The sequence below is a fragment of the Cervus elaphus genome, chromosome 23, assembly GCF_910594005.1.
Source record: "Cervus elaphus chromosome 23, mCerEla1.1, whole genome shotgun sequence".
Classification (NCBI taxonomy): domain Eukaryota; kingdom Metazoa; phylum Chordata; class Mammalia; order Artiodactyla; family Cervidae; genus Cervus; species Cervus elaphus.
The window spans coordinates 11,743,708-11,759,478 of NC_057837.1; the positions used below are offsets into that span (position 1 = coordinate 11,743,708).

At 38.4% G+C, this 15,771-nt stretch overlaps 1 protein-coding gene across 1 annotated transcript in view; it reads left to right on the forward strand.

The window, feature by feature from the left end:
- Window positions 1-15,771, forward strand: part of LOC122682149 (putative ankyrin repeat domain-containing protein 19) — a 69,470-nt gene that overhangs the window by 32,167 nt on the left and 21,532 nt on the right. The window contains exons 10-15 of the mRNA XM_043884938.1: window positions 4,986-5,234; window positions 6,270-6,352; window positions 10,876-11,027; window positions 11,306-11,365; window positions 12,504-12,674; window positions 14,462-14,495. Of these exons, the coding sequence (XP_043740873.1) occupies window positions 4,986-5,234; window positions 6,270-6,352; window positions 10,876-11,027; window positions 11,306-11,365; window positions 12,504-12,674; window positions 14,462-14,495 (749 nt within the window). The remainder of the gene's footprint in view (window positions 1-4,985; window positions 5,235-6,269; window positions 6,353-10,875; window positions 11,028-11,305; window positions 11,366-12,503; window positions 12,675-14,461; window positions 14,496-15,771) is intronic.

Genomic DNA, 15,771 nt, shown 5'->3' on the forward strand with positions numbered 1-15,771 from the left:
GGATTAAACGCAGGTCTCGTGCATTGCAGGTGGATTCTTTACTGTCTGAGCCAAGAGGGATGCCCACGAGTCTCCCCCGGACCATGAAAACGCAGTGAATTCTATTTGGGGGGCAGGACACTTTTCTGAAGGAAGACTTACTTATGGTGAATAGGAAGATTTTCATAAGCAGGGATGAACAGTACAAGCAGGATGGTAATGAAGAGATGGGGGAGGAGTGTGAGGCTCTTTGAGCTTGTGCAAAGCCTAGATATGCATCTATTATTAATAATGGACCCCTTTGGAGAGTCTAAAGTGTATGTGGTGGTACTTACTCAGTCGATTATGACTCTTGGCCACTCCACGGACTGTAGCCAGTCAGGCTCCTCTGTCCATGGACTTCTCCAGGCAAGAATACTGGAGTGGGTTGCTATTTTCTTCTCTAGGCTAATGTGTATACCCTCTTTCATCATAAGTTGGAGCATCCAGTCCAAATAATTTCCCTTCTTCCCCATTTTAATAACATGGTTTTTCCAACACATAAGAGTTTGTTTCTCTTTAATTAAAAAGGAATTCAGTTCAGTTCAGTTGCTCAGTCATGTCTGATTTTTTGTGACCCCATGAACTGCAGCATGCCAGGCTTCCCTGTCCATCACCAACTCCCGGAGCTTGCTCAAACTCATGTCTATCAAGTCAGTGATGCCATCCAACCATCTCATCCTCTGTTGTCCCCTTCTCCTGCCTTCAATCTTTCCCAGCATCAGTGTCTGTTCAAATGAGCCAGTTATTGGCGTCAGGCGGCCAAAGTATTGGAGCTTCAGCTTCAGCATCAGTCCTTCCAATGAATATTCAGGACTGATTTCCTTCAGGATTGACTTGTTTGATCTCCTTGCAGTCCAAGGGACTCTCAAGAGTCTTCTCCAACACCACAGCTCAAAAACATCAATTCTTTTGATTTGACTATAAAAAAGAATTATTGGAGCATAATTTATTTAAAATGTGTTAGATTCTGCTTTACAGCAAAGTGAATCAGTTATACCTATATACACATCCACTCTTTAAAGACTATTTTCCCATATAGATCATTACAGAGAACTAAAAAGAGTTCCCTGTGCCATACAGTAGATCCTCATTAGAATTTACTATCTGTTTTACATATAGTAGTCTTTAATTAAAAAAAAAAATTTCCTATGAGAAAGACTTCTGTGCATTGGTAATATATTTCCAAATGTCAAGACATTACCACAAGACTTTCATAAAGACAGTAAAAAGCTAAAGAATTTATCTCAAAACCTCCCTGCCAGGCTTTCCTTTTCCTTATTATTAATATCCGTAGAAAAACAGAAACCTTTCCTAAAAAGATTTCCCTAAAAAAAAAAAAAAAGAAAAAAAAAGCTTTGAAGAATGAGTGAGTCGAAATGAAGGAAAGAATAAGATAAGCAATTATTAGTAGGGAGAATCAAAGGAGTAAAGAGAGGACTTGTTTTATAAATTACTGGTAGGTATTTTCTACTTATATTTGAATGAAAATTGCAATGGAAGACATGATAGACATGAAATCATCAATGAGTATGAGTATTAGTATTCTAGAGCTGCTGTAACAAAGTACCACAACTTGGGTGGCTTAAACAACAGGAATTTATTGTCTCATAGTTTTGGAGACTAGAAATCCAAAATCAAGGTATTGGCAGGGTTGACTTCTTCTAAGGGCTGTGAGGGAAAGATATATTCCAGGTTTTTATCCTTCACTTGTACATGTCTGTCTTTTTCCTGTGTCTCTTTTTATCAATCTTCCTTCTGTCTATACATGAGTACATGCTAAATCACTTCAGTAGTGGTCGACTCTGTGACCCCATGAACTGTAGCCCACCAGGCTCCTTTCTCCATGGGATTCTCCAGGCAAGTATACTAAAGTGAGTTGTCATTCCCTTATCCAGGGGATCTTCTGATTCCAGTAATCAAACCCACATCTCTTACATCTCCTGTATTGGCAGGCAGATTCTTTACCACTAGCGCCACCTGGGAAGCCCTCTTGTCTGTACATCTGTGTCCAAATTTTCCATTCTTATAGGGACTTCAGTCACTTTGAACTAGGACCCACATTTAATGATCCTTGATCATTTCTGTAAAGATTATATTTCCAAATAAGATTACACTCTGAGGTGCTGGGGGTTAGTCTTTAAACATACACATTTAGTGAAAGTGTTAGTCACTTATTCATGTCCAACTCTTTGCAACCTCACGGACTGTAGCCCACCTGGCTCCTCTGTCCATGGAATTCTCCAGTCAAGAATACAGGAGTGGGTAGCACTTCCCTTCTCCAGAGGATCTTCCCAAACCAAGGACAGAACCCAAGTCTCCACATTGCAGGTGGATTCTTTGTCATCTGAACCACTGACTGAGGGTTAGTTAGTCCTTAATCACACAAATTTAAGGGGAACACAATTCAACCCATAATAGTGTGTCAAAATGCTTTAGTAAACTGCAAAGTATTGAAAATAAGCATTCACATTATTACATACTCCATTGGATGATGGCAGGGACTAAAAGGGATGATATATGAGCACATGATTTCTAGAAAAACAAAAATTTTATTCTTAGACACTCATATGGACAATTCTTTTAGTAGTATAGCTTAAAATTGTTAAGAAGATGCTTTTATGAGCCACTGATTGGGTAGAAAGGAGCTTTTAGAGTTCACAGCTTCATTTCAAACAAAAATAACCAAGAAAAAATATAACAGAGAGGTAGAAAAAGGAAGACACATATATGAGTACTACATGTAAGAGGACTTAGGGTGAAAAACAAGAGACACTATTATTAGGGGTAAAAATGGAAAAAATAAGTCTTTTGTGGACATTATTACATTAGACTTTAGTATGTAGTAAAATGACTTATAATTTGTCATATCATCATACTTTTTAACTGAGCCAACTCATGCTAAAAGTCATAATTTTTTTTTTTTCGTTATGGTCGAATGTTGAAGTGATAGATGAAGGTACAAAATACCTGAAAAATATTATAAGGATGTTCAATTTATAGGCAAAAGTGACAGTTCTAATCATGAACAATAGAGATATGATCAAAAATCAAAATATCAAAAAACTCTGATCTTTACCTAGAGTAAAGCTTCACTTGCTAATATGTCAGTTGTATTTCAACTTATAATCATTTCAGTTTAGTTTTGTTACACAGATGAATGTAGGCCAATCAGATGTTTTGATTAGCAGACTGTGTGTGTGTATGTTTGTGGTGTCTTTGATTATGAGAAGTAGGGGAAATAATCATATCTTAAATTCAATAGACATAATCTTTCAAAACAGTGATTCTGAAAGTTTTTGGCTTTAGGAAAAACTTAAAATACAAGCACACACCATCACAGTTGCTAATTCCATTAGTCCTTAGTGTTATGATATCACACATCGTGTCTCTGAAGAACGCCACTGTGCCCTCAGAACAGCATGAGAATGGAACTAACGTTTAGTGTTGTTGTGAAGAGTTCTGACTTCTTGGACCCCCTGACCCGATGGGTCTCTGGACTTCAGCAATTCTGAGCAGACACTTGCGAACCACAGTTTTAAACCATTGAAGTGATTCGATGTAAAATGATAAAGGGGCCCTTGTGTTGACACAGGGTTTTACGTTTCACTTTTACATTTCTTGCTTGTTTCTTTGACTTCCCTTAAGAAATGTAGGTCTAACAGTTTTAGCTTTTTGTGGTGTATTCATTCCTGTCTCATGGCCCTCTGTGCTCCTTGGGTCCAGTGTGGTCCTAGACTTACCTATTTTCACATGGAAACAATTAGTCACACACAAGGCTATCATTTCTTATGTGAGTTTATGATGTTTTTGTTTAGTCGCTAAGTGGTGTTCAACCACTGCGACCTCATGGACTGTAGCCCTCCAGGATCCTCTGTCCAAGAGATTTTCCAGGCAAGAGGCAAGAATACTGGAGTGGGTTGCCATTTCCTTCTCCAGGGTATAATGTTTCTCCAAGGCTTTAAAAATGACTTCTGAAGACATATGTACATTGAGGAAAGACCATCTCGTTGAAATTAAAGTAGTTGTTGATGGTGTGGTGTTCAGTCGCTAAGTCGTGCCTGATTCTTTGTGACCCCATGGACTGCAGCCAGGCCTCTCTGTTCCTCACCATCTCCCGGAGTTCGCCCAAGTTCATGTCCATTGAATCAGCGATGCTGTCCAACCATCTCATCCTCTGCCGCCCCCTTCTCTTCTTGCCCTCCCCTTCTCATCCTGCCCTCAGTCTTTCCCAGCATCAGGTGCTTTTCCAGTGGGCCAGCTGTTCGCATCAGGTGCGCAAAGTATTGAAGCTTCAGCTTCAGCATCAGTCCCTCCAGTGAATATTCAGGGTTGATCTCCCTTAGGATTGACTGGTTTGATCTCTTTGCTGTCCAGGGGACTCTCAAGAGTCTCTCCAGCACCACAATTTGAAAGCATCAATTCTTCGGCACTCAGTCTTCTTTATGGTCCAACTCTCACATGTGACTACTGAAAAAAACAGACCTTTGACTGTATGGACCTTTGTCAGCAAAGTGATGTCTTTGCTTTATAATACGTTGTCTAGGCTTCTACCATTAATTAAACTAGTACCATTCATTAAAAGTGTTTTTAAAAGCATGGTCTCTAGAAGACACAAAATCATCATGCAAAATTAAACATAAATTAGAGATAAATTTTGTTAATAAAATATTTGTATGTTGAAGGAAAATAATAAAGTTCTTATGAAATACAGAGTATGTAATAAAGATTGAGTGAATCAAAGTAATACTAGAAAAGTAAAAAGTAGAAGAAATGAGACACACTAGGTACCATCTCTTCATGAATGACAGTGACAGGTAAGAGAGAGTAACCTCTGAAGGAGTAGTGAGTTTCAGGGGAAGGAGGAAGTGGGATTGATTCTCTGAAGAAAGACTTTGTGCAAGGTAGTCAGAGTTGTTTCTTCCTCAGATCCTGATAAATGGAGACTTTGTTTTCACATTTTTCAGACTGGGATTCGACTAGTTTGAGCCTCAGTAGTGAGACTTGTCAAAGAGCCGGGCATTTGAAAGCTGATGATCGGCGTCCGTTGGTGTCCCAATCAGTGACCCAAAATCAGTCAGCACCCACAGAACTCGGACAGAAGACCGCAACAGATAAAGAAAAGATGAAAAACGCAGCGATGTTTCTGGTAGGGAATTCCATGCCCCATCACCCAGGCCAGTCTCCGCTGCCAGAAAACAGAGAAAGCAAACAAGGTAATGCAGAAGCCCAGGGCACTCAGCCGTGCACCACCTGGGCACGGCCTTACCATCATTCTGACGGAGCCGGATTCGAGTTTGTGGCAAAACCTACCTTGTGCTGACTCCTTTTATGCAACCTACAGCCAAACACTACCTCTTAGCAAGGTGTCTGCATTCTCCCTCTGACCATAGGAGTATAATAAATAACAAAGAGAGTTTGGAGGAAGCAAGTTTGTTTCAGCTAGTATTTAGCATACATCTGAGAGTGGATAGCAGGATTATACTTAGAACTCTGGGACTCTTTGTGAGATCTAGGTAGACACTTAATTATTGAAAAAAATAAAGACTATTTATACTAAGGTGATTTTTAACAGCTTGTCCTCTGCAGTCTAGAAGCCAAGAGAATAGACATGTCAAGAAATAATTTACAGTTTAGATGTATATCTATCACTAGAGAGGTCTATAAAGATACACTAGAAAAAGTACTAAGGTAGCTACAAGGAAAGAGATAGCTGTTTATCTGGGGAAAGATAGCTGTAATCAAGGGCAACTTCACAAAGCAGGTTGAGTCTGAAAAGATGAAAAGTCATTTGTCAGAAGAGCACAGGGAAGCATTTCAGATGAAGGAATTGATAAAAGCGTAAAAAGTAAGAGGAATTTGTAAACTAAGAAGAATAATGCAGTTGAAGCTTGGCATGTTGTTAAAAGGTACTGTGATGAAGTAGAGAAGAGAATATACTGTGACTTTATATGTCTGTCCTGTATTTTGAAACCTTGTTTGGTTTCTGAGTGTTTTTTTCGCTGATGCTTGGATGAATTCATGAATGAAGCTTTGAGGTGTTTGTGTGCCTGTATCCTGGTGACATCTGGTGTTTCTCAGATGGTTTGTTGAAGTTTTTGATCATTGGAAGTATTTCTTAAACAAGTAAATATTCATCTGAAGATAAATTTCGACTTAAGCTGTCATTTGGTACAATATTTTAAATCTGTTTTAAATAAAGATTATGTCTTTTATCTAAATTTTCTAAGTAATTTTAACTAAACATGCAGATTTGTCAGGAGAACTAGATGTGGAAGTGATATTAGAGGAAGAACAAGGAAAACTTCATGGAAATGAAAATAACGATTCACAGGCAAGTAAAACTATAAATTTAAATTTCTGGTTTAATTCCATTTTCTATGCTTTACCAATACAATACAGTGCGTAACAGAGTCCATAACAAATAAAATTGCCTTTCAAAATTACCCTTTTAGAATTGATAGATAATAATTTAATAGTTTTTATAGCACTTTTATTATACAACTTAAAATACTGTTAGAATCTATTATAATTTATAGCTCGTCTTTGGAATTGAGGGAAAAAAATTTCCTGACTTGTTTACTTTTTCCATTTTTATAACTTCATTACATGATTAAGAAGGTGATATCAAAGACTGAATCGTAAGATTAAGCAGCTGAAATTCTGAACAGTATGATGGCCCCTGACCTAGATACATGTAAAGAGAAATCATTCCCAGTGGCTCAAGGTTTTCCATTGAAATCGCCAGTCACTGACGTCAAGATGAAAGATTCATTCTGCCTGTGATCTCGGCATAATCGACTTAGGGATGAACATTCAGGGAGAGATTGGGGTCATAGAATCAACCCAGTTGCCTATTAAGAGAATCGAACCTTCTAGATTGGACCTTTGTTTTTAGGGTACAAATAATAACGTTCGAATTTATTTCTTTTCAGGGTGGGAAATCAGTAGATATTACTAAAAATGCTTTATCCACTTTCTTTGGTGGATATTAGAACATAATATAACTGAATGTTGGGGCTTCCTGGGTAGCTCATCTGGTAAAGAATCTGCCTGCAGTGCAGGAGACCCCGTTTCAATTCCTGGGTCGTGAAATTTCCCTGGAGAAGGGATAGGGTACCCACTCCAGTGTTGTCGGGCTTCCCTGGCGGCTCAGACAGAAAGAATCCGCCTGCAATGTGGGAGACCTGGGTTCGATCCCTGGGTTGGGAAGGCATGGGTTGAGGAGGGTGTGGCAACCCACTGAAGTCTTCTTGCTTGGAGAATCCCCATGGCCAGAGGAGCCTGGTGGACTACAGTCCTTGGGGTCGCAGAGAGTCAGACACAACCTAGCACACACATAACTGAATGTAAGCAGGCAATATGTATTGATGTATAGCACTATCATGATATATAATTTACATTAAAATTTAGGAATTGCTTCCTCTTTCTGATTAGTGTTAATTGAGTTTGGCTCCTGGTCATATAAAATTTGTCTGTTCTCCAGATATTAGTCCTTAAAAAAGAAAACCAAAAACCTTAACAGACATGCTGTGGGGACTCCCCATATACGGTATTGTGAGGTGAACTATTTTTAAGGGAAGAAGCATTTATAACATTAAAAATCATCTAATTCATTTTTGGTAGATTTAACATGTATGAATTGTTTAATTCAGTCAAGCAGTGACAAAATTAGGTTTGTGAGTTAATGTTTTTCTCCTATTTTCCGGTAAGGCAAGTTATTTTTCACTTCTTAGTTGTGATCTGGTGATTTGTGAGTGGTTACATATAAATTAAGATGTTTAACAGTGAAATTTTAATGATTTTCTGACTTTTATTTATCCATACTGGATTAGTTAAGGATTATATTATTTTGCACACATGTACCCTGACAGAAAAGACACCTGAAAATCAAATCAACCCAATTAATCTTCCACTTTTGCAGCTGCAAAAATTGCCTCAAGAACCAGAAATAAATAAGGAATGTGGTAGACAGGACAGATCTGTATGTTCAAGGCCTCTTTGTGTGGAGAAGTATGAAAAAATGTGGATCAAACATGGCAAATTAGAATGGAAAGAGAAGTTAGAACCATCACAAATGACTTAAAGCAGAAGTTAGGTGAGATTTGTGAGAAATACAAAATTATCATCTGTCCTAAGGAGGAGCCACTATATGATCACCTTAAAGAAGGAGCAAACAGAAAGGAAATACCTCCTAACACGACAAATAATATAGCTGATTGTGGGGAGAAAGATGCATTTGGAGTATCTGTCTCTCTAGTATTCCAAGTATGTCCTGAACAAAAAGAACCCAGTCTCGAAAATGGTTTTTCGTCGCATGAACTATGGGTCCCCGGGATACACTTGTCAGTCATCTTCAAAGCTTTGTTTCAGTGAAAATAAAATAGACCTTGAAAGTGATAAACTAGATATTGAACATGTGTTTATCAAAAATGAGGAGAGTTTTTATAATGATGCAGAAAACAAAAAAGTAGGGGAGCAGGTAGTTACATTTGAAGTGAAAGAAGACCAAGAGTTTGATATGCAAATATCAGACAATATGAGGCAAAATCCCACAAATCGGAAATTAGACATTGGATAGACATGTCAGTCTAGTCTGTGGCTTGTCTGCTCCGGTAAGATGAAACACATAATTCAAATAAAAAGTCACGGTACTCCTGCTGTCATGAAAAATACTGATGAGAAAAGCAAACCAATACAGGACGGGTTCCAGAAGCTACTGCATGCAGGTAATTGCAGTGCTAGAGACGACGAAAGCGTGGAACCCGAATTTGAAAATGGGAATTCTCCTCCACCGAATAGTCACAGAGCATCCAAAGTGTATCTAAGTGAAGAATGGACAGAAGGATATGCAGAGGTTTAAGAATGAAATAGACATGTTACAAGTAGTGTTGTTAGCTTTGGGAAAAGAGAAAATTCAGCTTCCAAAAGAGGTAGAGGTTCATTTGCTCTTGCTTTGGTTTTTCCCTTTCTGGATGATCTGGTCCATTTTGATTTTCTACTTATGAATAAAGTGGGGTCATCTAAATAGGTACTTGTGTAGAAATAGATTATTTCTGCCTTCGACATAATAGGAATTCAGGAAACTTTTCATAGCTTTTGTCCTTCAATCAATCAAATTCTGTCTCTGTCAGTCTTGCATATGGACTGGGAAACTCATTTAGCTCCCTCCCATGTGACCTTCTGAGCCAGAATAAGCACCAAGGAAAGTGTTTAAGGAGTATGATCAACGAGGGTTTTGCAGTTGTTTTTTTTGACTCTGTTGGATTAAATAGAAGTTGTATTTCCACAGAATGGGAAGAAAGCAGAAACTGAGAGAAGGGACATGAACACGTGTTCCCTCTAATCTCTTCATTGTAGTTGAATCTGTGTGATCTTCTCTGCTTTCTGCAGTCCCTGGGCACTTAGATTTCCAACATGGCCACTTGAGGATGTTTTTAATAACAAATACATGCGCTCCCACATACGCTTTAATCACCACTCGCAGATGTCTCTTTTGAGAGAGACCGCTTCACTCTGTTGTTTACTAAAATGTAGTAAGTTTTGACATGTGTGATTTTGTCACATAGGTAGTATGTGTGTGTGTGAGAGTTGGTCAGTCGTGTCTGACTCTTTGTGACCCCATGGACTGTAGCTGGCCAGGCTGCCCTGTCCACGGATTTCTCCAGGCCGCAATATCATTGGAGTGGATAGCTGTTCCCTTCTCCACGGGATCTTCCCAACCCAGGGATCGAAGCCACGTCTCCTGCATTGAAAGCAGATTCTTTAACATCTGAGCCACCAGGGAAGCCCATAGATAGTATAAAACTCTCAGCAAAAAAACAGAGAAAATAATCAAGTGTTTATCTCCAAAGGAAAAACTGAGGTTTGAGATGCTGTGAGATTTTTCTTTCTTCAGTAGTAGGTGTTTAAACGTGCTTGCTCTTCTGTGTAAGACAAAAAAAGAGGAAAATGTAGCCATTCTCCTTTAAAGAAAAAGGAGAATGAACCCTACCCCCAATTAACGAATTAAATTACTTTGCCAAAGTCACGCTTTTAACTTACCTGATTCATTTGAGGAATTCATTTGGTAATTTTATCAGATTCAAGATGACAGAATTGTATCATCTCTTTTGGTGCCATAAAATGTTAGGGAATGCCACTTTAGGGGCTTTGAACAACTCATTTAACCTTTTTTGATTTTAAAACTGCTACTGGTAAATAGTGGGGCAAAGATAGATAGTTATTTCTATACCCTCTAGCTATAAATTTGGATGGTTATTGAATGTGGGATTGGGAAGCATTCCTTATATTCCAGAATTCCACACTAACACCTCCTCAGTTTCATTCTGCTCCTTGTGTTTTGGTAAACTTTGGTTCACATATTTCAGTGAACACCATCAGGTTTTTGCTGTCTCCTGGATCCAAATGAAAAAAGAATTGGAAAAGGCAGTGGGGAAAGAATAGCTTTAGTGCAGAAAGAAGAAAGCTGCTTTTCTGTTTCTGAGGCACTAAGGTGTCGCATCCTCCACATCTGACTGTTCCGTGGAAAACCCAGGTGGTAAAGACTGAAGAGGACACATGTGGTGTGTTTCTGTTTCCCCATCTCTGCCAGTCAGATGGGGAAGACTGGATGGAATAATTGTATCTTATTTAGAAAGCCTTTCTTGAAATTTTGGGAATTTTGTTTCTTTCCCTCAAAGAGAAAGAAGCACATTTTACAAAACTTTCAGTGACTTGTGATAAAATTAATGTAAGCACAAAAATATCTTTATCACTTCAAATCCGGGCAAATGCTGAGTCAAATAATAAATTGAAAACAAGGATCTTTATAATAAATACATAGCAATTATTCTTAGTGTCAAACTTTCATTAAAGGTTGAAGAAGAAAAGAAGCACAAAAGTAGTGAAGTGGAAGTATCAGACAATGTATGCGATGCTGCTGAAGAGAGTCGATTGAGTCAGCAGAGAAAGAGTGGAGGAAATAACAAGCAGGAGTTTCCTGCTATGCAGAATAAAGGTTCTGATGGGTAAGCCTATATCAATACTTAACAGTAGATCATTTGTTATTTTCTGGTAAAATGATTTCTAACTTGAGCTAATGTTTGTGATTTACGAATTTTATATTTTACTAGGGATATAGTTATTTTGAATGCTCTTATCCTTTAGCCTTAATGCTAGTTACTTTGTTAACATACCACCATGTTACATATTAGAGTATTCTGGATTTGACTGCATACTTGCCTTAACCAGTGTGCTGTATGTTTAAATGTATTTTATGTCACTAATGAACATCCTTTCATTTCAGTGTGAGGACTTCTTTCAGCATTTCTTATGAGGCGAGACTAGTGGTGATGAACTCCCTCAGGTTTGCTTTGTCTGGGAAAGTTTTTGTTTCTCCTTCATTTCTGAAAGACAACTTTTCTGGATCGAGTCCTCTTGGTTGGCAGTTTTCTCCTCCTAGCACTTTGAGTATGTCCATGGATGGAGGCCAAATTGCTGTTGGTGGCAGGAGAACTGATGAGGCACCTGCCTTTCATCCATGATGCTGACGTCACCCCATCATGTGGGTGGTTTACAAGTAAACTGCCCCACCCCCCGCCCCACTAAATTTGATTTCTTCTTTCATGGTGGATGTGCCACATGTCATTTTAAAAATCATCTAAATTAAGTGTTACTTTTTTCTTTGAGGTTCTTTTTTTTTTTTTTTTCTGTAATTTATTTGGCTGTGCTGGTTCTTTGCAGCTGCAGTGCTTGGGCTTCTCATTGTGGTGGCTTCTCTTGATGCTGAGCATGGGCTCTAGGGTGCTGGCTTCAGTGGTTGTGGAGCACAGGATTCATTGCTCTGCATGAGGCATGTGCTGTCTTCCCTGACCAGGGATCGAACCTGTGCCCCCTGCATGAGCAGGCAGATTCCTAAGCACTGGAGTACCAGGGAAATTCCTAGATTAAATATTACTGTTTTTAAAAGCAAAGAATTATATATAGTGTAAATCTAATCATGACTCCCATGTCTAAGAATCACTGTGCTTAGCCAGTGGACTTGAGGTTTTCAGTGTATAGCCCTTGAGGTTCTTCCCAATGTCTTTCCAGATGCATCTCTCTACTTTCTTTCATGTGTTTTGTACTTTTCCTTCCAGGTTCCTAGGAAACAACCCAGATGCCGTGTGCCTGATCTGTGTACTCACATTCTAATCTCCCAGTAGAACGATTTCTCGGTTTTCTCTTCCTTTTGACCTCCTCTCTTCACTTCTTCCATAAAGCCTTCCTTATTTCACTTATCACTTTCATATGTCAACTCTTCCATATCATATTATATCATAATTGTGTATCTGTGTTTGAAGGAAGAATTTGTTTTCTTGCATATGGTTGGTACTTCATAACTGTTTTGTGAATTAATCAATGACTTAAGATGGGTAAGAGTTGGAATTTTACAAGAATTGTTTTTTTATTCTTTATTAGTCGAATTATTTGAAAACATTGGCTTTTTTGTGGATTTTTTCAAGTAGTGAACCTGGCATGCCCAGGAAGGAAATAGAGAGAAAGAACAATGACAAATGGACACCAGAAGAATGTGTGATTGCACCAGTATTTGAAAAGACCAATTCACTGACTGATGGTCTGCTGCACGTGACAAATGACAGCATTTTAAGGAAGGTGGATCAAGATGACAGCAGGTAACATGGACAGATTCTTTATTTCTAGGGGAAGAAACATTAGCACTGAATACTTCTTCTGGAAATAGAGCAGCATAATATAGCATACTGGCCAAGAGAAGAGAATCCTCAACTCTACTGGATGAACACGGCCGAAAGGTGAAGGAGAGAGGACCTGTGCCTTTGGCCGGAAGTTGTTTCAGTAAAGAGTCCACTTGGAAGCTGGACTGCAGTGAACACACGTAAACAGCTCCATAGGGAATATTTCCTGGGCCAGAAATGGAGACCTGGATGGTAACTGAAGAGGAATGTGGAGTTGAAATGAGTTTCTTGTTTCATGTTGAGAGGGGAGCTTGTAGAGTGTGTATGCTTTTGGAAAAGAGCCAGCAGAGGAAGTGTCTATTGAGTGTAATCTTATTTGCATTTCCAATATTAGAAAGCTTATTGATTGTATGACATTATCTTTAAACTGTTACGATAAATTAATTGTACATTATTTTTATTGTACATGATTATTATGTACAAATGTACTCCTGTTCATATATAGCTTTTGGTAAGGGCTCGTTCATTGGCTCTGAAGTGTAGTATTCTTACGTAAATGAATATATAGATGATTACTTGAGTTAATTCTATCATACATACATTTAAAAAAATTATATAATCATGAATTTACAAATGCTTAGGTTATACTGAATAGGATTTAATCATTCCTTGTTGATTCTAGTTGATAGTATCATCGTGGGTAGCTATGATTTTGTAAGGTACTCTGAAACATCACATCATATTAACTTCATAGTTGTTTATAGCTTCCAGGGAGAAGGGGAGGATTTTGTTTATTTTCAATAGAAACAATTCACAATCTTTTACAGTTTATTACTTTGGATGATAAATATCTAAATGACAAAAACCATGCTTTCTGTACTAAAAGTGTCGTTAACACATATTATGTGCTCAGCAAGTGTATGTCAGATGCATAAAGAAAGAGCAGAATGGTTGAATGAATGTGTATTGGTGAAGTTCTTTACAAAAAACAAATCTTTATTGAAAGTAGATTTCCAATATTGCCTACATCTAGCCTTTTTGTTTGTTAGAAATATGTTTTTAAGATTCAGAATTATCATTTGTAGTTATAGCTAGACATGAAATAATAATATAGATTCATTTGGTATCATGTTACTTAAAAAGACTTTTCAATATCACGTTCTCAGCATATTTTGGAACAGTAGCGTTCAGGCCAGATTCCCTGGGTTTGAATTCTGGGCTGTTGGTGAACTGCTGTATGGTCCTGGGCACATTCCTCAGCCTTTCTTTGCTCCATCTCTTCCTATCTAAAGGGTCTAATATATTACCTCTCTCCCAGAATGATCGTGAGGATTAAAATGCATAATATGCATAGCCGTTGCATAATAAGCCCTCAAAAACCTAATATCATGGTGATAAAAAATGGGTTTCTTTCTTATAAGGACTTAGGGAATACTTCCGAGATAGGTTTTATTGCCATAAAAGTTAGTTCTCATTAAAAATGACAACTGCAAAAAACCCTGGTAAACTGCTTCTATCACATAACGCAAGTAATGTTAGGTTTTTCCTTTTCCTTTAATCTAAATTTAATGTTTTATTAATATTACAGATATATTTTCTTTGTCCTTTAATGCTACTCTTTGTTATTGTTTCATCCTTTCTATAAATTACTTTTCTATAAATTACTTGTGAATGCAAAGATGTTATATAAAAAAACATTTAGGTATTGTTTATATTTTTGAGTTATTAAATTTTAGCCTGAAAAGAATCATTTTTTTTTTTTTTAGGCCTGCAAGGAAAACAGCATATGAAAAAAAGAAGGTAAAGTAAAAAAAAAAAAATTAACTTTAAAATATATTATCCTCTAAAAAATAGTTTGTAAAAGGAATAGTTGCAACATAGAAAATCTTCCTTTGTTGAAGGGACATTTACTTTGAAAACATAATTTAGAAACTCTGTTGATAAAGTTATCCTGTTGATAAAAACCTGTTCTTTTAAGAAGCCTCTGCTTTTGCTTTGATTAAGATATTTATCACCTTTGTACACTTGGTATATTTTATACATATTTCAAGGACATTGTGAAACAGTATTATTTATGTGTAGGTCAAAGACCAAATTAATTATGTGAATGACCTTGATGACTTAACTCAGTCATCTGAAACTGCTTCCGAGGATGGCGACATGCTTTACTCTAAAAATTCCCCCTTGCCATCTGGCAGGTGGCTGAGGGTCGTGGACCCCCTCCCTCTGTGCCCGTCAGCCCTCAGTCCACCTGCCCCATGAACAGCTCAGAGCTGGCTCCAGCTTTCCCAGCTGGGTTCTCCCTCACAGTAGAGTCCTCAAGGACAGCTGGGTTTAACTGGCGTCCTCTAGAGGTGCAGGAATGTTCCCCGTGGATTTTTCCAGCAGTTGGTAGATAACAGACACTCTTGAAGTTGATTGTCCTTCCTTCTGCAGAGCTCTCGAGTGGCATCTCAGAGCACTTCTGCAGAGCTCTCGAGTGGCATCTCAGAGCAGAGGAATTCAGTCCCCACCCAATGTCCCTCTCAAACACAGACCGGGTCCCATCCCCGAGGTCCTAGCAGCAGATCTCCCACAACGAAAAGCTCTCGGGAAGAGCTCGGGAAAGTACTATTTGTAATTCAAATCCATTTGTCTACAGCAGTCAGGTAGGGACACACCATGGCCTCATCCAAGGAGAGGCCTTTAATATTTTCCATAGGAATTAATCTCAAAGTTTCTGCGACTGTCTCGAAGGAGCAGGCACCCTGACTGCGGTTTAGGCCAGGCAGACCGCGTGTGCTCCCCCGTCGACTGCGCTGCGCACATGTCCTTGTGCTCTGCGGGGAGCGTGTGCGTCCCTCCTCGGCCGCGTCACCTCCGGTGTCTCAGTCAGAGTCCGCCCCGGCTCCACTCTCGTTTCTGTAACCAGTGCCCTGTCAACGGCCTTTTCACATCGTTTACAGTTTTTCAGTTTGTAAAAACTGCGACATCAGTTGTAAAAATACTTTTGTACACTTAAAAAATTGTTGCTTTGGAATAAACTTATAAAAGTCCCCTCCCACCAAGGAAAAAAAAGTAAAAAAAAAAAAACTTG